The sequence below is a fragment of the Xyrauchen texanus genome, chromosome 22 (genome assembly GCF_025860055.1).
Source record: "Xyrauchen texanus isolate HMW12.3.18 chromosome 22, RBS_HiC_50CHRs, whole genome shotgun sequence".
Taxonomy (NCBI): domain Eukaryota; kingdom Metazoa; phylum Chordata; class Actinopteri; order Cypriniformes; family Catostomidae; genus Xyrauchen; species Xyrauchen texanus.
This window is the reverse complement of record NC_068297.1, coordinates 1,525,156-1,549,344: the sequence shown is the minus strand read 5'-3', so window position 1 is coordinate 1,549,344 and position 24,189 is coordinate 1,525,156. Positions and strand designations below refer to the sequence as shown.

Genomic DNA, 24,189 nt, shown 5'->3' with positions numbered 1-24,189 from the left:
ATAAAGAATTTACCTGCTGTTTGTGCTGGTTTAGTGATTTTTATGTTGGTTAGATGCTGGTTAATACTGATTTGGTGCTGTTTTGAGGCTGGCTGGTTGGTACTGATTTTATATTGAAGTAGCATAGAAATGTCAATGATATTTATTAAATAATGTTTGTGTGTTTTCAATATTTCTAACAGCTGAGAGACACACTGCAAAAGAGATCATCATATAGTAAGAGGAACATCTCATCACACATGAACTTCCATGAGGAGAAAGACTATCTGCCAGTTGTTGGGTCTCGTGTACTCTGATAAGAGACAAAGGCAGGTCTACATACTGTCATAAAGCCTGACTGTGGCCTGATGAAACACAAAAAGCCAGATAACACAAACAGTGGCAAAATCAAACAAAGGGAGTCCAAAACCTACTATAAAAGACTACGATGAAGAGTGTCCATGTGTTCATGGAAATGTTACTGACTGGTATCTGAGACCACTACTCCACTCTGCATAAAGCCCTACTTTAGGAGTATTCACTGTATACAGATGAAGCTTCCGCTACCCTAGGCGCTTTTGCCACCATGAAGAAGCAGCATCAGCCTCTGCACGACTATTACAGATACCTGAGAACCGCGTACTTCGAAGGACATAATGCGCTAGATCTGGAGGAGGAACAGGCTTTCAAGTCTCTCTTCCTTCACAACTTCCATGAGAGTGTGTGATATGACGTCGCGATGCACTGCACAATGGGCAACCCTAACATGCAGGAAATAAGAATGTACACATAACTGGCATGGGATATGCGCGTGAAGGCAATGAGATGCCCCGTGTTAAGTTGAACATTAGAACAGGACACCAGGGGCACCAACCACCTCGACAGCAGGGTGGGCAACAGAACCAGGGGGGTGGTGACCAGACACAGCGCCAGGATCACACCAGGCCAAAACTCTTGCCGGCCGAAAGCAAAGGTACGGTATAAAAAGGACAAGGTTTGAGACAATGGATAGTATAATCAGGAGATGTCTGAAGGAAACAGTAACGCAGCTTGACGTGCTCCGTCGTTCACCAGGGCCACCGAAATCCTCATAGGAACATGGCACTGACCCCCCGTCAGCATGACTATACTATGTATCCCCTCCCGTATACCCTCCTACTTTGTAGAGTGGGAAAGGGGAACGGGAGCCCAAGTTGATCTCCAAAACAGTCACTCCTAACATGCCTCCTCCAATACCTGACCCTGTCTCTGATACTTCTATGCCACCTGCAAGCCCACAGCCACCGCAGGTTGATAGTCAAAACTCATTTCAAATCTTTGTTCACTGAAGAACACAAACGTTACCCTGTAAAGACCCCACATAGTGGGAGGCATGCACATCAACGGTATGGTGACACCAGAAGCACTTGTAGCTCTCTAGTCAGAAAAGACTGCTATGAGCCAGGACCTGTCAAATCATCATTACTATGATGAGAATACCTGTGCAGACCTCCCAAGGGTCTACATGGATGGCTGTTCATTCCACCTTGAAAGTCAGACTCGGGCAGAAGCTGGTATTATTTGGTTCAACAGCAACGTCGATGAACCAAACAACTACTGACTGGGCAACAAGACAAGCCACTATGCAGATATTGCAGCAGTGATCATCATGCTCCAGCAAGCCACAAAGTTGACTGTTGAGCAACTGACGATCTGTTCTGACTCAAACTATACTTGTCATAGTTTTATCTCTCAATTTCCCACATGGAAAGAGAATGTCACAAGGAACACAGGAAACAAGGAAGTCAAGCACTAAGAACTCTTCCTGGCTTGTAAGGAAATGACAGTGTACTGGAAGCCAACCACCTAGCCAAGCTAGGCACAGAACATGGCACGGCCTGGGAGTACCAACATGTGTGGCTTCCAATTACCCAAAAATATGAGGTAAACGCAATCACCCATCGGCAGGCAAAAGAAAGGCGAGAAGACCCGCAGACCTGTCCACAGACTCGGAACCTTGTTCGGAGACTCGGCATCTGGGTTGGAGACCCGGCGATGCAGACTTGATCACCATGCAGGAGCAAGACCTGGCCATCAAAAGTGTTTAGCAGTAGCAAACACAGCAACACAAGAGGTCTCTCAAATCCCACCATGTGAGTCGGAGGAGCTACATGCTCTCCTTCATGACCAGCCACGTCTTAAACTGGAGAAAGGTTTGTTGGTTTGTACCCAAACCGCCAGGGACCAGGTGATGCTAGCTTAGGCTCATGACTCCCCCTACAGAGGCCACCAGGGTTACAAGGCAACCCTCAAGACCCTCCAGCAAGTCGTTTATTGGCCATCAAAGGCCCACGAGACACATTCCTACGTTAAAGGTTGCCTGGTCTGGGCCCCACTCCAGAACTGAGGGATCACGTACCACCTCCAAGAGGATTGGATTGGACTAGTCCCCAAGTCCTCACAAGGTAATGAGTACCTCCTCACGGTTATCTGCGCTTTCACCAAGTGGCTGGAATGCGTCCCTTCCCCTAACGACACGGCCACAACAACCGTCCTCATGCTGAACCATGTGTTACCACATACAATATCTTAATATGGACTTATATAATTCACAGCAGTTCCAATTATATATAATTGTGCACCTTCACTTGAGTGCGAGCCTATATCCCGCACCTCTCTTGACAGGCGCCCACATGTTGAATGCACACCTCATTCATGAACAGAGAGCTTGCAAAATGTTCCCACAAATTCAGCTCGGTTGTATAGCCCAGTTATCTCCCTTGTGTTGTATGTAATAACCCAGATGCTTTATTTTGCTGTTGTCCACCACATCACTTTGTTACTTTCCTTTTGAGTTATTCTCAAAATTGTGACTTTAATTTCACAATGCTTTAACTTTAATCTTATTATTTTCACTTTATTCTCAAAATATTATAATATATGACAGTTGCAAATTTTAATTTTAATTTTATTGTTACAATGAACAATGAGCCGACGGGTTGTAATTCTCACTTTGATCCTCCGCAGTTTAAATAAAAATAAAATTGTTTCGTTAATTGTGCACCTGACGTTTGCTTATATAACGTTTTGAACCAGTGTCAGTGTTGCTCTTACTATAATTACTATTTGACAGGTAGGCTGGTTATTTTTTAAGTCATGGAAGGAAGGATTCTGCTTATTTTTGTATTGTAATATGGCCTGTGGGCTAAGCATCTGATGACACTGAAGTCTGGCAACGCTCCTGGCTAAAACTGTGTGGTGGTGGTGTAGTGGTCTAAAGCACATAACTGGCACATAAAGCCAAATGCATAAAACAAAAAATAAAAAAAAACTGCAGGTTTTCTGTTTAGTTGCAGTCACTTTTTCTAGCATGTCCAAATTAGTAGTCATAGTGACAATGCAAACGTGTGTATGTTCACCATGTTTGAGAGTTTAGCAATGGATGTTTTGCCATTTTTTTAATGTTTTTTTTATTTCATGAGGGTAGTATACAAATATTAACACATTTGTCACAGACAACGGTGTAAAAAAAGAGACAGTTGGCAGGTGCAATGTTTGTTGCTACTAAAGTTGACAACTTTTATTGAAGGCTTGTGAAGCAAGCATGGGCGTGTCTTAAAGATGAAGTACTCAGAAAAAGTGTTTCAGGTAGAGGGCCAAAGACAGGGTATAAAAAGGTCAAGTAATATTACATTATGACTGTTATAATATACTGTATAAGTGAACCTCAAGGAAGAACACAAATATGCATGTCATGACCCTTTTATACATATTGATTTCCTCTTTCTTTCTTAAAACAAAATGATATTAATAATACAGGTCATGAACGGTAGAATTCTAGAACACTAGAGTTAGATTTGTTTAATGAGTTTATTTTTGAGGGGTATGACCGCAGACGGCAGGGTGGGGGTGAGGGGTAATTTTAACTGTGAGCAAGTCTTTTAGAGAGACAGACACAGAGAGAGAGAGAAAGAGAGAGAGAGAGACAGACACAGAGAGATAGAGAGAGAGAGAGAGAGAGAGAGAGACTGCACTGTGTGGGAGCTGTTAGACCCGTATGCAAGGCTTTTCTTTGCATTTGTTGGAGATTTTGGCTCGCAGCCCAACTGGCGTTTTTGTATTCAAGTCATGATCGCAGAGTCCATGCGCTTCCCCGAGCTGCATCGGCTGCCAGCCGCTTGGAACGATCCCAGAATTCCCTGCTGACATGTACAGAAACGTAAGTCCCACTGTTACTGCCTTTCTTATTCTGTTCTCACTCCGTCTCTGTCCTTGTCTCGTTTCCATGTCTGGGTCTTGCTTGGTCCTTTTTTTTTGCAGTCTGGATAAAGATGGTAGCAGCAACTGCAAGCTACGTCACTGACACACACACACACAGCGTTTATCTTGCGACCTTAAACAGCAGAGGAACGAGGCCTCGGTTTCAGCGGAGCGTCCGTCAGTTGATTGTCAGAGCTGCTGTGTTGGGATATTTGTCATGTGATCTGTAAATATGAAAATGAGAAGCAGGGGACGGTAGCTGGAATGTTCTGAAGCATTGATTGATTGATCCAGTATTGTACAGGATTTTCCTTTACTCTGTGTTGTGTGTTGTGTGTCTGTGTGTCTGTGTGTGTGTGTGGTTGTGTGTTGTGTGTCTGTGTGTGTGTGTGGTTGTGTGTTGTGTGTCTCTGTGTGTGTGTGTGTGTGTGTGTGTGTGTGTGTGTGTGTGTGTGTGTGTGTGTGTGTGTGTGTGTGTGTGTGTGTGTGTGTGTGTGTGTCTCTGTGTGTGTCTCTGTGTGTGTGTGTCTCTGTGTGTGTGTGTGTCTGTGTGTGTGTGTGTGTGTGTGTGTGTGTGTGTGTGTGTGTGTGTGTGTGTGTGTGTGTGTGTGTGTGTGTGTGTGTGTGTGTGTGTGTGTGTGTGTGTGTGTGTACCCTCTGTGAGGTTTGTTTTGGTACCCTGACAACCAAAGTCACTATTGGTTTCTTGCATACCTCCCTTGCAATCTGTTAAGAGTGGTTTCCTAAACGGAGTAAGTTTATCCAAAATGATCTTTTTTTCATAATTTACTCGCCCTTGTGTCATTCCAAACCCATATAACTTTCTTCTGTAAAACACAATGAGACATTTTGGACAATGCTCAAGCTGCTGTCAGGGTTAGGTTAGGGATAACCCTAGCCTTAACTCTATTATGTTGATTTTTACTGTCAAGCTCTACAAAGTATAAAAATAGCACAATTAAAGTAGTGCAAATTGTGCATTATATATATATATATATATATATTTGAAAAACATGCAAAATATTGAACATGCTTTTTATGCTTCTTCTTTGTCTTTTTTTGGAGCTTGGCGGTAAAAATAAATAAATAAGTTCATTTTCAATGGATGGAATGTGGTTTAGTAAATGAAGTCATTTTCAGTATTGCGTGAACAATACCTGAAATGGTTTGCAAACTTTGTTTAGTCTCGTTACAGTCGAATCATTATTCTGCATATTTTTCAGGCCTGCAGAAATCTCATTCTGGTCTCATGATATACTTATCAGTCCGTCTCAATGTGCTTTGAGAAACAAGAATGCCGAGAATCTTAATCACATTTAGATATTTAGTGTAGTCTATAACAGGGCTTATTCAGTCAACTTCAGCCAATCAGAATAGCCGACACAGAAATGTCAGAAATGTCACGTTGCAGTCAATGTGAAGTTCATTGTCAGTGATAGTCAAGCAACAAACATAGTCGAAATCGTAGTAGAGGTATTACATGTAGTCTTCATCTCATCTGTTTGAGTCACAGCAGCTGCGATCTGACTGTGTTCTCTCTGAAATCTCTACAAGCCTCTTTAAATCCAGAAATACTCTGTGTAGGAGTTCCACTGGCCTGGAGTCAGTCGGGTTACCTCACTAATAACAGTGCCGCAGGCCCCCTGCCTTTTCAAACGCTCTTTAAAGAGAGCTGTCTCTCTGAATCCACAGTGATATGAAATCTGGCTGGGAGTTTACTGCTTGATGTCTGCTTTTCTGTCTTACAACACCGCACAACCAAACATAAAACACCTGTCAATCTCAGTGTTTCTTCTTCAATGGTGCGGTGAAGTCTTTGTTCCCTGGAGCTCCCGGTACAGTATGTGCCCTGCAGCCTTTTAAAGTAAAGTTCAGCGTGCTGGTGTGCTGTGAATGCTCTACAGTGTCAAACACATATCGCAACACTTCTCCAGACAGACATCAGAAATGCAGCAATTATTTAAGAGGCAATGCGCATGATGGCCTAAACGTGTGGATCAAACGCATTGTATTTTCTGACACAATTGAGATAGTGTTACGCTTTCTGTTTATGTATTAAAAAGCAGTGCATTTTTTAATCACACTGTGCATTGGTTTAGCATGCTAGGATTTACACCAGGGGTCGGCAACTGAGGTGACTGGAGTGGTGGTGGTGTAGTGGTCTAAGCACATAACTGGTAATCAGAAGGTTGCTGGTTTGATCCCCACAGCCACCACCATTGTGTCCTTGAGCAAGGCACTTAACTCCAGGTTGCTCCGGGGGGATTGTCCCTGTAATAAGTGCACTGTAAGTCGCTTTGGATAAAAGCGTCTGCCAAATGCATAAATGTAAATGTAAATGTTATGGGACGAGCGCCAATGCTGGATGGGTAATCGCTGGCACGCCAGCAATGGCGAGAGAGGAGTAGACCATTTTATCTATATTAAATTCTGCACCTTCATTACAATCTACATTGATGTAATCCTTCGAGCGTTTTCCTGAGCTGAATGGGAGACTAAACAAAAAGTTACCCAACAGACTCGTGCAGTGCGTGCAAGCCACTCGTGCATCACGAGCCGACAGCGCAACACTTTCGGTTAATCGCGCGAGTAAATGCACCCGCTTCGGTCAGGCTGCGCGGATGACAGCCTACATTCAGTGTTTCATTTGTTTCTTTTTGCTTTCAGAACAACACGTGATGTAATAAAGAATACACCACTATTAATCCTTGAGGTTAACCCATCATACAGGTACACCGTCCTTAAACCATAGTCACACTCACAATGACATTAAACGATTAAAAGAGAAAACGTAATGGCACAGCCATTGACCAGGTAAATAAAAAATGCCACTCCATGTCAAAAAGGTTGCCGACCCCTGATTTACACATTTGGTTGTGAAATGGTTGAGGCCGTTACACAAGGACAACTTCTATTTTAGTCCAAACTGCTAGACTGTCCAGCTGAACTGTGAATTGCATTTTTAGTGGCATTTCAACAATCATTATTGCTCATACTACGGTTAGTGATTTGAAACTGGGGACATCGATTTATGCCGTTAATTTAGTGCAATTAATTAAAAGAAAAATAATCGTCACAATATTTGTATATGATGTAATGTATTTGAATTATAATATTACATTTTGTTTTATTTTTAGGTATTTAAATCATCATGTGTGTCACGATTCCCCGTTGTCTGCTCTATGTTTCTCCCCTGTCACCTGTCCCGAACTACACTCTCAACTGGACGGTCCTCTTGCTTGAGGCAGAGAAGTCTATAGTTCGCCTGTTGAACCGCTAGATCCATTATGGGTCAGTCGTTCTGTTTGCCTTCCTAACAGAAGGACCGTCCAGTGGAGGAACACAATCAAGGACAACCATAACATTCAACGACCGACCACGAATGAACAAACAACAGGCTTAAATACACAGGGATGATGAGTAAATTAAACACCGGTGAGGACAATGACACTGGCAGTGATGAGGGCAGGGGATTATGGGAAGTGTAGTTCGGGACAGGTGACAGGGGAGAAACACAGAGCAGACAATGGGGAATCGTGGCAATGTGCTACATTACCTTTATTTAGGGGTCTTTCTCTGTAAATATTACTATGCAAATAATTGTGATTAATTCATATGAAATTTAGGCACATGTAATTAACTTGAGTAAAAAACATTAAACTATTGACAGCCCTAATTTACAAAAATAAATATATCAATATTAGATTTCAGCGTGTATCTCATCCTGCTCTGTTTTTGGTACAGTCTTGAATAATACCTTTAAAACGGGGATGTTTTTAATGATTTATGAGTGTACGCGTAACTTTTCTAAGCGATCAGACTAACTATTTTTTCCCTGACGGACATCAGTTTGACTACATCAATGTGTGCACGTCTTTCGTGCATGTGTTTGTATTTTTATCGATTGACATCTGAGTTTCCAGACATTTTATTAGCACCAAGATTCTACATGTCTCCACAATTTTGACAACCAGATAGAAGTAAACCCCAAACTAAATATATATATATATATATATACAGTACCGTGCAAAAGTCTTCATGTTTCACAAAAACATTTGTCTTAATATGGTTATTTATATCTTCAGCTTTAGTGTGTCAATAGGAAATATAAATGTTAGACTCACAAACGTTACTTATGCAAATAGAAGAACAGGGAGCCCTGCAACAGATGGCATTGCCCCCCACTGTGCCTGAACATCGTGCCAGTCTGAGATTATATAAAGAGACAGAAGAACTGTGATGAACATCATATCTGCCAACAACCAAGAACAACTGTGTCCAGATGTATGTGGGAGAATTGGGGCGGTGTTAAAGGCAAAGTGGTCACGCCGAATATTGATTTAGCGTTTTTATGTTTACTGGACTTTGCATGACATTTAGTGATAAATGAAAACTGTTTATGCCATTATTTTTGAAGACAGCCTCACTATGCAACATTTTTCACAACAGTTGCACAGACTGTATATATGTGTGTATATATATTTTTTATTATGAGCTTTTTATTCAGTCATTTAAATGCACTCCATAACTAAGTGCTATTGGTCTAGGAACAGAATTGGGAGGGCATCAATGTAAACGTTATATTGTTGCGAAACCTTATGAATTGTTTATGTATCTTAATATACCTCATAACAGATGCTGATGTCCTTGCAAAAGCTGTGATTTCTGTTCATGATCTTAGAGTTATGATTGTTTTTAGGCTACAGCTTTTGACGTCTTGAAGCAGCTGATGGCATGAAGAGTTTTATTGCGCGCGGCTCATGTTGCGTGTCATAGCAGCTGACGCTAATGATGGCGCGTCCATCTGCACAGATACACACAACTGCACACGTGTTGTAGAAACATGAAACAATAAACATAATCATCTGATCATAGAGGCACAAGTGTTTTCTTGATGTTTAATGTGCATTTGCTTGCCTGTTTATTCTGTGTTTCAACAGGAGTGTATTTTAGGCAGTTCTGCCCTATAAAAGGAGCCTAATTTACTTTAAATAACTCCATTATTTCGGCTCTAGACTGTTCAGACATGTTGAGATGTTAATCACAAAGTGTTCTGTGCTCAGAGTCCCACAGAGATGATGATGGTGATGAAGGAACAGAAGGACGCTGAGCTCGATAAAAAGATTGAGGCCTTACGAAAGAAAAATGAAGCGCTTATGAAACGCTATCAGGTGAGAATCTCCATTTCAACCGTCCTGATGTGCTTTAATACATCATAAGCATGAGCGTGTCATTTCTGCGGAATTAGCATCACCAAACGGAATAGGAAAAAGCTGGAATTGCAAATATAATGCCGAGGGTTTTAATTCTTAACAAGCACGTATGGCACATCTGCATTGTTTTGGCCACATGTGTAGTTTGGGTGTTTGTGATCCTGTGTTTGTCCTACAGGAGGTGGAGGAAGATAAAAAGCGTGCAGAACAGGAAGGGATGTCACTGCACAGCGGGAAGGGAAAATCTGATGATCTGACCATCACCATCAATAACGTGAGCTGTTGAATTTGTTTGCACCACATAGCTGCATATTAAACATCAAATATGTTCTGATTGACTGTGATTTTGTCGCTTCACAAATAGAGGTAGACTGATTTTACCGGTTATTCGGTGCTGATAGCTGCTTTTTAGATATGTAAGTGCAGTGTAGTTCTAGTGGGAAGACTAGCAGCTGTACATCATCACACCATTAACGGGGTAACTCCAAGCCAATCACATGTACGCCATTGCTTATAAGTCTGCTCACAATCACATTGCTGGTTCAGTGCGCTAACTCGGCAACCTCCTCCACCCCACCATCACCTGTTTAGTCCTGCATAGAGGTAGTAGAGGTATAACGGTTTTGCCGGTTATTCGATGCTGATAGTTGCATTGTAGACTCGCAGACTGGAGTAAAATACAATGTGACATTTATTTGATGAATATAAAAACAGAAATGTAATGTTTCTCTTTGGCGTAAACCCCGTCTGGTGGTCCGAAGAAGTTGTACTCTGAACCGTCAAATCCTGCCAGAGATAGGATGTAGGGGCGAGGAGCCTATCCCCGTGCGGGACGGGACTCAACAGGTGGTGGTGGGGTGGAGGAGGTTGCCATGTTAGCACACTGAAACAGCAATGTGATTTATAAAGCGATGGCTTACATGTGATTGGCTAGGAGTTACCCCGCTAATGGTGCGATGATGTACAGCTGCTATTCTTCCCGCTAGAACTACGCTGCGCTTACATTTATCAACACAAATGTTTACGATAGTTGCCGATAGTCCTTTTTTTATTCCTTCATGTTCCTCTGTAGCCTCTAGAGGTAAAAAAAAAAACAATTACTGGCAGACAATATATATACAGTGGGTACGGAAAGTATTCAGACCCCCTTAAATTTTTCTGTCTTTGTTATATTGCAGCCATTTGCTAAAATCATTTAAGTTCAATTTTTTCCTCATTATTGTACACACAGCACCCCATATTGACAGAAAAACACAGAATTGTTGACATTTTTGCACATTTATTAAAAAGAAAAACTGAAATATCACATGGTCCTAAGTATTCAGACCCTTTGTTCAGTATTTAGTAGAAGCACCCTTTTGATCTAATACAGCCATGAGTCTTTTTGGGAAAGATGCAACAAGTTTTTCACATCTGGATTTGGGTATCCTCTGCCATTCCTCCTTGCAGATCCTCTCCAGTTCTGTCAGGTTGGATGGTAAACGTTAGTGGACAGCCATTTTCAGGTCTCTCCAGAGATGCTCAATTGGGTTTAAGTCAGGGCTCTGGCTGGGCCATTCAAGAACAGTCACGGAGTTGTTGTGAAGCCACTCCTTCGTTATTTTAGCGGTGTGCTTAGGGTCATTGTCTTGTTGGAAGGTGAACCTTCGGCCCAGTCTGAGGTCCAGAGCACTCTGGAGAAGGTTTTCAGTCCAGGATATCCCTGTACTTGGCGCATTCATCTTTCCCTCAATTGCAACCAGTCGTCCTGTCCCTGCAGCTGAAAAACACCCCACAGCATGATGCTGCCACCACCATGCTTCACTGTTGAGACTGTATTGGACAGGTGATGAGCAGTGCCTGGTTTTCTCCACACATACCGCTTAGAATTAAGGCCAAAAGTTCTATCTTGGTCTCATCAGACCAGAGAATCTTATTTATCACCATCTTGGAGTCCTTCAGGTGTTTTTAGCAAACTCCATGCGGGCTTTCATGTGTCTTGCACTGAGGAGAGGCTTCTGTCGGGCCACTCTGCCATAAAGCCCCGACTGGTGGATGGCTGCAGTGATGGTTGACTTACTACAACTTTCTCCCATCTCCCGACTGCATCTCTGGAGCTCAGCCACAGTGATCTTTGGGTTCTTCTTTACCTCTCTCACCAAGGCTCTTCTCCCCTGATAGCTCAGATTGGCGGACGGCCAGCTCTAGGAAGGGTTCTGGTCATCCCAAACATCTTCCATTTAAGGATTATGGAGGCCACTGTGCTCTTATGAACTAGGGCAGCAGAATTTTTTTGTAACCTTGGCCAGATCTGTGCCTTGCCACAATTCTGTCTCTGAGCTCTTCAGGCAGTTCCTTTGACCTCATGATTCTCATTTGCTCTGACATGCACTGTGAGCTGTAAGGTCTTATATAGACAGGTGTGTGGCTTTCCTAATCAAGTCCAATCAGTATAATCAAACACAGCTGGACTCAATTGAAGGTGTAGAACCATCTCAAGGATGATCAGAAGAAATGGACGGCACCTGAGTTATATGAGTGTCACAGCAAAGGGTCTGAATACTTAGGACCATGTGATATTTCAGTTTTTCTTTTCTAATAAATGCGCAAAAATGTCAACAATTCTGTGTTTTTCTGTCAATATGGGGTGCTGTGTGTACAATAATGAGGAAAAAATTGAACTTAAATGATTTTAGCAAATGGCTGCAATATAACAAAGAGTGAAAAATGTAATGGGGTCTGAATACTTTCCGTACCCACTGTATATATGTATATATATATATATATATATATGTGTGTGTGTGTGTGTGTGTATTATGTGCATATTTTGTTATTTTAATAAGATAATGAAATGTTTTAGATTGAAGCGAGGGCCTGCAAAAAAAAATGCGATTATATGAAAGCATCTTCAACTTCATACATTGTGAATAATAATATAAAAAAACATCTTGTGAAATATACTGTGTTATACAAAATCCTTAATCTGGTGGATATTTAGGCTATAAAAAGCTTAAATTGTCAAATAATTAAACAGAGTATTTTAATGGAGCCAAGTTTCTATCGTTTCAAAATAAGAGTCTCTAAATAAGTATGTGTATTTCGGGCTTGTTCATAGTCCTGCTTTATGCTTCAAATCTTAACATTTTTGGTTATTAGGCCTATTGAGATTTTGGTTGAACAAATTGCTTATGGGATTTTAATCATTTTGGACTCTTGTAGCCTCTATGTTTGTGCCCTTCATAGAAAAGAATGACGAAGAATGTTTTTTAACATTTTATAAATTTATTTCAAAGACTATCGGCCGATTAATCTATTATCGGCATCAGCAAAATCCACAATCGGTTGACCTCTTTCCTTATTGAAAGTGCAATGCTTTGTGAATAAGGACAGTCAATTTATGTGTTGCTTCATGCCTGTTTAAGGCACTCTGTTAGTCAAATTACACAAGTCTGAACTGTTGTTTTTAGGTTTGGAAGAAAACTCGATTCTCTGATGCAAAAATTCAGAATCGGTTCTGAGTTCAATTTAACCCACGGCAACGCATGGTATTTATTGGCACGCCAGAGACAGCTAGATTCTAGAAACAAAGTGCAAACTCAGAACTATTAATTCTATATTAATAATTTAATACTATTTAATAAGATGCATCTTCGTTTTGTTATCAAATCGTTACCCTTTGAATCGTAATCGAATCGTGAGGCCAGTGGAGAAGTTTGAGGTTTTACTTGTTTTTTTAGACTTATGATGTCCATCCATCCATCCATCTTCAACCGCTTATCCGAAGTCGGGTCGCGGGGGCAGCTGCTCCAGCAGGGGGCTCCAAACTTCCCTATCCCGAGCCACATTAACCAGCTGACTGGGGACCCGAGGCGTTCCCAGGCCAGTGTGGAGATGTAATCTCTCCACCTAGTCCTGGGTCTTCCCCGAGGCCTCCTCCCAGCTGGACGTGCCTGAAACACCTCCCTAGGGAGGCGGCCAGGGGGCATCCTTACCAGATGCCCAAACCACCTCAACTGACTCCTGTCGACGCAAAGGAGCAGCGGCTCTACTCCGAGCTCCTCACGGATGACTGAGCTCATCACCTGATCTCTAAGGGAGAAGCCCGCCACCCTTCTGAGGAAGCCCATTTCGGCCGCTTGTACTCGCGACCTAGTTCTTTCGGTCATGACCCCGCCTTCATGACCATAGGTGAGGGTAGGAACAAAAATTGACCGGTAGATCGAGAGCTTTGCCTTCCGGCTCAGCTCTCTTTTCGTGACAACGGTGCGATAGAGCGAGTGCAATACCGCCCCCGCTGCCCCGATTCTCCGGCCAAACTCACGCTCCATTGTCCCCTCACTCGTGAACAAGACCCAGAGGTACTTGAACTCCTTAACTTGGGGCAATACCTCCTTCCCTACCTGGATTACGCACTCCATCGGTTTCCTGCTGAGACTTATGATGTACTAATATTAAATCATGTTTATTCTCAGTGAAACTCAAAGAAGTCCATGATAATAGCCTGTCATGTTTGTTGTTGTAGGAGCAGCGTGTTGTGACTAAGAGGTCGGGACTTGGAGGGCCAAACACCACATCACAGCAGGAGAAGGAGCCCGGAGATCCTGAATCCAGAGTCTTCAGTATTGGAAGAGGAAAGAGACGACAGCTGCTCGTCACAACATCAGGAAACATCAAGGCAAGACTGATTGAACCGGCCTGAACTCAAGTTTTTGCAATTTTTACAAGCCAGCACTGATTTGAAAACCCTAGTCCTTTTTTATTCTTCTAAACAGATTTCTGCAATAATTTCAGCTCCAAATGCTTGATTTACACACTCGTTTTAACCTCTTAAATTCTGGTGCATTGTTTTGCTGCCACCTGCAATTTTTCTAGGGATGTGCACGGATACTCGACATTCGGGTTAACAGCTCGACGTGCTGCTATTCGAATTCCAAAATCACCATTTGGTTATTCTACACGTGCATTACATGTCTTCTGTTCTACACTCCTCCCAGTGTTTCCTCAGGCCGGGGAGCCCCCGGCATGATGTAAATACCCCCCGCGCCCCGTTTGCTGGTGGGTCATCCCTGCCTTGCTCGACCTGGGAGGAGACAGGAGGTGGAAAAGACACAAACACACACATAGGATGGACAGCTGCCCGTAAACGCTCTCTCTCTCTCTCTCTGTCACACCATTGTCCGCAGTCTGACTTAATACCTCTCGTAGGCTTGATTAGCCCGATAAGGGGCCGGGTGTGTAAAATCACGACCCAGCCCCACCCTCCGCCCTGTCAAATGCAAAAGTGATGGTATTTTATGAATGATCAGATTCTGAGCTTTCAAATGGTACCGCACAAGTGACTTGTGTATCGAAGGACTCATAAACGTATTAAATGCTAAGAGGTTAACTTTGTTTCATGTATAGCCCAAAAATAAGTGAAAATAAGCTTTAATATTTGCATATTAAAATTGGTCTGATTTTTGGCATCTGTTTGCATACTGCATTGTGATTTGGTCTGTTTCATCCATCTTTCTCTTTCTATAACTTTTCAGTCATTTTACCTCAACTTTACCCGTTTTCTTGTATGACATGTCGCTCCACGATCTGTGATTTTTGTCTCAGGGTAAGAGAGTGTTTGGTGAAAGGAAGGACAGGAATCGCCCTTCGAGTCCAGTGAGGTTGAAACCATCTGTTAAGGATGTGCCACGAGTGAAACGCCCTCCGTCTACAAAAACTCAGGTGACAAACACATTATTGTCATGCTCTGATTCGAAACCTCTCAGTCAGATGTTCCCAAACTTTTTACAGTGGCGTACCCCCATTGTCACCTCATGTAACCCCAGGGGTACGTGTACCCCAGTTTGGGAAACAATGCTTTAAGTCATGTTTTTACCTTAAAGGAAATTAGTGCTTTTATTGATGATCAACGAGTAAATTATCATCAACAGGGTGACTGATGACTGACAAATATGTATATATGATCCAATTAAAAAGTGCACTCAAAAATATTTGTGTTAATGTTTACTGGCACCTGCCTACAGTGATGCAACGTCATGCAAGAACTAAAGTTACCATTCTCAGTCATTGTAAAAATACACACACTCACACACACACTCGCGCACACACACACACATGCACTTTCCGTAGACATAATGGTTTTTATACTTTAAAAACTTGATATTCTGTCCCCTAAACCTAACCCTACCCCTAAACCTAACCCTCACAGAAAACATTCTGCATTTTTACATTTTCAAAAAACATAATTTAGTATGATTTATAAGCTGTTTTCCTCATGGGGACCGACAAAATGTCCCCACAAGGTCAAAAATTTCGGGTTTTACTATCCTTATGGGGACATTTGGTCATACACACACATAGACACACACGCGCACACACACTTACACACACACGCGCACACAGACTTACACACTCACTTGCACACGTGCACTCACACACACACACACACGCGCGCGCACACAGACTTACACACTCACTTACACACACACACACACTTACTCGCACACACTCACACATGCGCACACTCACTCACACACTCAAACACATGCGCACACACACACTTACACACTCGCACACTCACTCACACACTCAAACACATGCGCACATACACTTACACTCAGACACTCAAACACACGCGCACACACACACACTCACACACACTTACACACACACACTCACACGCACAGACACACCCGCGCACACACACTCACTCACACACTCAAACACATGCGCACATACACTTACACACACTCACACACTCAAACACACGCGCACACACACACTCACACACACTTACACACACTCACTCACACGCACAGACACACCCGCGCCCACACACTTACTCACACTTACACACGCATAGACACACTTACACACGCACAGACACACCCGCGCACACACACTTACTCACACTTACACACGCATAGACACACTTACACACGCACAGACACACCCGCGCACACACACTTACTCACACTTACACACACATAGACACACTTACACACGCACAGACACACCCGCGCACACACACTTACTCACACTTACACACGCATAGACACACTTACACACGCACAGACACACCCGCGCACACACACTCACTCACACACTCAAACACATGCGCACATACACTTACACACACTCACACACTCAAACACACGCGCACACACACACTCACACACACTTACACACACTCACTCACACGCACAGACACACCCGCGCCCACACACTTACTCACACTTACACACGCATAGACACACTTACACACGCACAGACACACCCGCGCACACACACTTACTCACACTTACACACGCATAGACACACTTACACACGCACAGACACACCCGCGCACACACACTTACTCACACTTACACACGCACAGACACACCCGCGCCCACACACTCACTCACACTTACACACGCATAGACACACTTACACACGCACAGACACACCCGCGCCCACACACTTACTCACACTTACACACGCATAGACACACTTACGCACAGACACACCCGCGCACACACACTTACTCACACTTACACACGCACAGACACACCCGCACACACACACTTACTTACACACGCACAGACACACCCGCGCACACACACTTACTCACACTTACACACGCACAGACACACCCGCGCACACACACTTACTCACACACTTACACACGCACAGACACACCCGCACACACACACTTACTTACACACGCACAGACACACCCGCGCCCACACACTTACTCACACTTACACACGCATAGACACACTTACACACGCACAGACACACCCGCGCCCACACACTTACTCACACTTACACACGCATAGACACACTTACACACGCACAGACACACCCGCACACACACACTTACTCACACTTACACTGCACAGACACACCGACACACACACTTACTTACACTGCACAGACACACCAGCACACACACTTACTCACACTTACACGCACAGACACACCGCACACACACTTACTTACACCAGCACACACACTTACTCACACACTTACACACGCACAGACACACCCGAGCACACACACTTACTCACACACTTACTCACACTTACACACGCATAGACACACTTACACACGGCACACACTTACTCACACACTTACACACACTTACACACGCACAGACACACCCGCACACACACACTTACTTACACACGCACAGACACACCCGCGCACACACACTTACTCACACTTACACACGCACAGACACACCCGCACACACACACTTACTTACACACGCACAGACACACCCGCGCACACACACTTACTCACACACTTACACACGCACAGACACACCCGAGCACACACACTTACTCACACACTTACTCACACTTACACACGCATAGACACACTTACACACGGCACACACTTACTCACACTTACACACGCACAGACACACCCGCACACACACACTTACTTACACACGCACAGACACACCCGCGCACACACACTTACTCACACACTTACACACGCACAGACACACCCGAGCACACACACTTACTCACACACTTACTCACACTTACACACGCATAGACACACTTACACACGGCACACACTTACTCACACACTTACTCACACTTACACATGCACAGACACACCCGCGCACACACACTTACTCACACTTATACACGCATAGACACACCCGCGCACACACACTTACTCACACTTACACATGCACAGACACACCCGCGCACACACACTTACTCACACACTTACACACGCACAGACACACCCGCGCACACACACTTACTCAAACTTACACACGGCACACACTTACACACGCACAGACACACCCGCGCACACTCACTTACACACGCACATGCGCACACTTACACTTGCATGCGCACACACACACACACTCACATGCACACACACATGCACACTTACACACACAGGTTTTTACTATAAGGAGTAGAGCATGTGGGATCTTTTGGGTTATTTGTAAACTTAATATAATATTTGTAAAGCATAATCTATAGTTAGTTGATCAATTATAAATAATTGTTCCTACATTAATAAAGGTATAGTTCACCCAAAAATGAATCAATTTTACTCACTTATGTTCTCATTTACTCATCCTCATGTCATCCCAGATGTGTACGACTTTCCTCTGCTGAACATAAACAAATATTTTTTAGAACAATAGACTTATTTCAGCTCTGTAGGTCCATACAATGCAAGTGAATGGTGACAAGAAATCAGAAGCTCCAAAAAGCACATAAAGGCAGCATGAAAGTTATCCATAAGACACCAGTGGTTTAATCTATGTCTTTAGAAGCGATATGATAGGTGCAGGTAAGATACAGATCAATATTCAAGTACTTTTTCACTGCAAATCTACACCTTTGACCAGCCCCAACCAGTCAGTGGCTAAATATACACCTTTAATATACACCATTATGTGGAAGTGAAAGTGAAAGTGCAGATTTACAGTGAAAAAGTACTTAAATATTGATCTGTTTCTCACCCTCACCTATCATATCACTTCTGAAGACATGGATTAAACCACTTGAGCCATATGGATTACTTCTATGTGCTTTCTGGTCACCATTCACTTGCATTGCATGGCCCTATAGGGCTGAAAATTGTTCTGAAAATCTTAATTTGTGTTCTGCATAAGATAGAAAGTCACACACGTCAGGGATGCCATGAGGGTGAGTAAATGATGAGAGAATGTACACGCCCACACACACTCTCTCACACGCACACGCACACACTTACACACGCACAGACACACATGCACAGACTTACACTTATAAACTAATGCTTTACAATTACGTTATACTGTGTAGTTATTAATAAGTGTTATCAATATCTTTTGGCACTTGATTGACACATAAAGATGTCCAAATGTTGTTGAATGAATGATTAGTGGTGTTTGGTATTGCTCATATTTATAGTTCATTGTTGGAACAAACTCCTTATCCTAATGATTAGAAATGATTGAAACACTGAAGTCTAGAGTTCGAGTTATATTCGTGAGTTTTGCCTCTTACTAGATTCATTCTCGTTGATGTGTGGGAGTTTCAGGGCGTAGACAGACATGATGAAGTTCTTTCACGGCCAGCGGGGTTGAACCGTCTCCACAGCAGCTGCCCTCCATGACAAGCCAACTCCACACAACACATCCCTTTGTCCGGCAGACACGAGGAGCCAAATCACGACGGGGAATCACCAAACTAGATCACGCAGCCTTAAAGCCCAGGGCACCCCGGGGCAGTCAAGGGCCCTTGGGCACTGGTCCCACGTGACCGTGCTGAGGAATCTAAATATATAAAACACCATCTCGGCCGTGTAAAGACAGCTGTAGGTGATTAAAGGAGTCTCTCCGTCAAAAAATTCTAATTGTGTCATCATTTACTCACTCGCAAGTTTTTACCGGATCCGTAGGACTTTCTTTCTTTTGTGCAACATGAAAGGAAGTATTAGACAATATCTCAAGCACCATTTATTTTCATTGCATATTTTGTCCATGCAATGAAAGTGAATGGAGACTGAGGCTGTTATTCTGCCTAACATCTCTATTCCTGAGAGAAAGGTTTGGAAGAACGTGTGGGCTAAGTAACATTATTTTCATGTGAGTGATTTATGAGATAGATTAACTAAAATAAAATAAAAATGATCTTGAGGTTAGTTTTTGATATACTAGGGTGAATATGGTCACTTTTGGAAATGTAACTTTTCTTAACACTAAATTATGATGCAAACGCCACATGACCGAACATTATACCTTTGACTAAAGTCAGAAGCAAACATGAAAAATATTCAATTCTACATTTGCAGATCATAAAGTTACATTTTCCTAATTTATAACCTGAATTTCTGTCATTTTACTCTACCATTGCTTTTCCCACCAGTGGTCACGAAATGAGATCTGCCGTACATCCCAAAGTAAAATCAACAATTTAAAACCTTGATAAAGGGGACAGTTCACCCAAAAATATACCACCCAAATGTGTATGACTTTCTTTCTTCTGCAGAACACAAATGAATATTTTTAGTAGAATATCTCATCTCTGTAGGTCCATGCAATGCAAGTCAACAGAATCCAAACCTTGAAGCTCCAAAAATCACATAAAGATAGCTTGAAAGTAGTCCTTAAGTAGTTTAATCCATGACTTCTGAACAGACCAAAAAAATTGCATCAGCTTCTAAAGACATGGATAAAATTGTATGCATTACTTTTATGCTACGTTTATGTGCTTTTTGAAGCTCCAAATTTCCAAACACAGATGGGACTGTTGTGTGTGAAAATCCCAGGCGATGAAGAAATACTCAGCAGTTACAGAAATACTCAATTCAGCCCAACAATCATCCATGCAATTATTTAATAAGCCAATCGTGTGGCAGCGGTGCATAAAAAAATCATCCAAATGCGGGTCAGGAGCTTCAGTTAATGTTCTCATCAACCACCAGAATAGGGAACAAAATGTGATCTTGGTGATTTGGACTGTGGCATGAGTGTTGAAGGTGGCCTGTAGGTGTCCATCGACTTCAAAACGTGCAGAGGTAACACAGGACTGCTTACTAACTATGCTGCTTTTATGTGCTTTTTGGAGCTCCACATTTTCGTCCCCTATTGACTTGCATTGTATGGATCTACAGAGCTGAAATATTCTTCTAAAAAATCTTCATTTGTGTTCTGCAGAAGAAAGTCAATCACATCTGGGATGAGTAAATGAGTAGAGATGAACTGTCCCTTTCATTATTTAGTCCCCAAGATTAGTTTAGTAATGATTTTTAATAATTGATGTTGGGTTGTGCTGATAATTGTATCTGTTAAATAGCAAATGAACTGCATAATTTGGGCCCTATTGTTAATTTAAAACAATATTTCTTAATGTATTAAGTTAGAAGATTCCCTGTGTTCTTTACAGCATCAGCTGAGAGGCAATTTATTTCATATGTAAACAAAATCAACATTATATCTAAAATATACCAAATTCAGAATCAAATGAAATCATTCTGAAATCAAATTGAGAGCTTGTGAATCTAAATCGAATAAAATAGTATTGAAATTGAACGGAAATTGTGAATCTGCATCGAATCAAGAGCTTGATAATCAAAATCAAATCTAGAGTTTGTGAATTGGAATCGAGTCATTTTGAAATTGAATGGAGCTTGTGGATCTGAATCGAAACAAATTGCATTGATTCGAGTGAATCGGAATCCAATCAAATAGTTTTGAAATTGAATCGAAATGGATTTGAGAGCTTGTGAATCGAAATTGAATCAAATAGTTTTGAAAGTGAATTGAATCGAAATGGATTCGAGAGCTTGTGAATCGGAATTTAATCAAGAGCATGTGAATCGAAATTGAATCAAATAGTTTTTAAAATAAATTGAATCGAAAGCTTGTGAATCGAAATTGAATCAAATAGTTTTGAAAGTGAATTGAATCGAAAGCTTGTGAATCGGAATCCAATCAAATAGTTTTGAAATTGAATTGAAATGGATTCGAGAGCTTGTGAATCGGAATTGAATCAAATAGTTTTGAAAGTGAATTGAATCTAAATGGATTCGAGAGCTTGTGAATCGGAATTGAATCGAGAGCTTGTGAATCGAAATTGAATCAAATAGTTTTTAAAATAAATTGAATCGAAAGCTTGTGAATCGAAATCCAATCAAATAGTTTTGAAAATGAATCGAAATGGATTCGAGAGCTTGTGAATCAGAATCCAATCAAATAGTTTTGAAAATGAATCGAAATGGATTCGAGAGCTTGTGAATCGAAATTGAATCAAATCGTTTTTAAAATAAATTGAATCAAAAGCTTGTGAATCGAAATTGAATCAAATCGTTTTTAAAATAAATTGAATCAAAAGCTTGTGAATCCAAATTGAATCAAATAGTTTTGAAAGTGAATTGAATCGAAAGCTTGTGAATCGGAATCCAATCAAATAGTTTTGAAATTGAATTGAATCTAAATGGATTCGAGAGCTTGTGAATCGGAATTGAATCGAGAGCTTGTGAATCGAAATTGAATCAAATAGTTTTGAAAGTGAATTGAATCTAAATGGATTCGAGAGCTTGTGAATCGGAATTGAATCGAGAGCTTGTGAATCGAAATTGAATCAAATATTTTTTTAAATAAATTGAATCGAAAGCTTGTGAATCAGAATCCAATCAAATAGTTTTGAAAATGAATCGAAATGGATTCGAGAGCTTGTGAATCGAAATTGAATCAAATATTTTTTTAAATAAATTGAATCGAAAGCTTGTGAATCGAAATCCAATCAAATAGTTTTGAAAATGAATCGAAATGGATTCGAGAGCTTGTGAATCGAAATTGAATCAAATCGTTTTTAAAATAAATTGAATCAAAAGCTTGTGAATCGAAATTGAATCAAATAGTTTTGAAAGTGAATTGAATCGAAAGCTTGTGAATCGGAATCCAATCAAATAGTTTTGAAAATGAATCGAAATGGATTCGAGAGCTTGTGAATCGAAATTGAATCAAATAGTTTTGAAAGTGAATCGAAATGGATTCAAGAGCTTGTGAATCTGAATCCAATCAAATAGTTTTGAAACTGAATTGAAAAAGAATCGAGAGATTGTGAATCGGAATCAAATATTTTCTGAATTATATTATATATGAAATCGAGAGTTTCTGAATTGATATCAATTTGCTTAGATACTAAATCAAAACAAGAGTTTGTGAATGTGAATCAAATCGAGAGCCTTTGAATCGGAATCAAGTCAAATCTATTAATCTGTACCAAACTCAGCCCTACATGAGGGTGAGTAAATGATGACAGAATTTTCATTTGTTGTATCCCTTTAAACAGACACAAGACAGACGATCACAATTCAGTTGGCAATTTAAAGGAAAGATGATCTAGTTATTTTTTCTTTATTCTTCTTTGGAGTAATTTCATGTTTACTTTATTGGGAAATATTTCCCATATTTTGAGCTGAAAGGCCGTTTTAAACACAGGTTTTCTGTCATATTTTCTGCATAGCAGTCTGTTTGTTCGATAACGGAGGAGTGTTTTATCATAGATGACAGACAGGTCTGTGTGTGTGGGAGTCATATCTGACATGTTCTCCTGTATCTACTGTGTGTGGTATGATTTACTCAATGCATTAGTATTTTGAGTCCTCTGCCCTCCTTGATCACTGCAGGATGACATCAAATGCATTCTGATTCCAAACTAATGAAGTCATCCCGCAGCTATAAACAGTGTTAGTTATTGTATGATGTCATGGGTTCCTGTCAGCAAGAGCTCAGATTCTGTAAAAGGCGTTGTCGAGTTACTCTGGTCGAAATCACGCAGAATGGCTCTCCAAACGCAACGAGAGACAGAAATGATAAAGATAAAAGGGGAAAATCAGTCTATCTCTAAATTACCCAATGTGTGTGTGTGTGTGTGTGTGTGTGTGTGTGTGTGTGTGTGAGTGTGTGTGTGTGTGTGAGTGTGTGTATTTATTACTTTGTGGGGACCAAATGTCCCCATAAGGATAGTAAAACCCGAAATGTTTGACCTTGTGGGGACATTTTGTCGGTCCCCATGAGGAAAACAGCTTATAAATCATACTAAATTATGTTTTTTGAAAATGTAAAAATGCAGAAAGTTTTCTGTGAGGGTTAGGTTTAGGGGTAGGGTTAGGTTTAGGGGATAGAATATAAAGTTTGTACAGTATAAAAACCATTATGTCTATGGAAAGTCCCCATAAAACATGGAAACACAACATGTGTGTGTGTGAGTGTATGAGTGTATGAGTGTATGAGTGTGTGTGTGGGTGTGTGAGAGTGAGTGTGTGTGTG

General features: G+C 41.6%; 1 protein-coding gene across 1 annotated transcript in view; it reads left to right on the top strand.

The window, feature by feature from the left end:
* The first annotated feature begins 3,925 nt into the window (after nucleotides 1-3,925).
* Nucleotides 3,926-24,189, top strand: part of LOC127662351 (coiled-coil domain-containing protein 9B-like) — a 35,310-nt gene continuing 15,046 nt past the window's right edge. Inside the window, exons 1-5 of the mRNA XM_052153483.1 lie at nucleotides 3,926-4,177; nucleotides 9,282-9,389; nucleotides 9,610-9,705; nucleotides 13,933-14,085; nucleotides 15,012-15,128. Of these exons, the coding sequence (XP_052009443.1) occupies nucleotides 4,166-4,177; nucleotides 9,282-9,389; nucleotides 9,610-9,705; nucleotides 13,933-14,085; nucleotides 15,012-15,128 (486 nt within the window). The 5' untranslated portion in view covers nucleotides 3,926-4,165. The remainder of the gene's footprint in view (nucleotides 4,178-9,281; nucleotides 9,390-9,609; nucleotides 9,706-13,932; nucleotides 14,086-15,011; nucleotides 15,129-24,189) is intronic.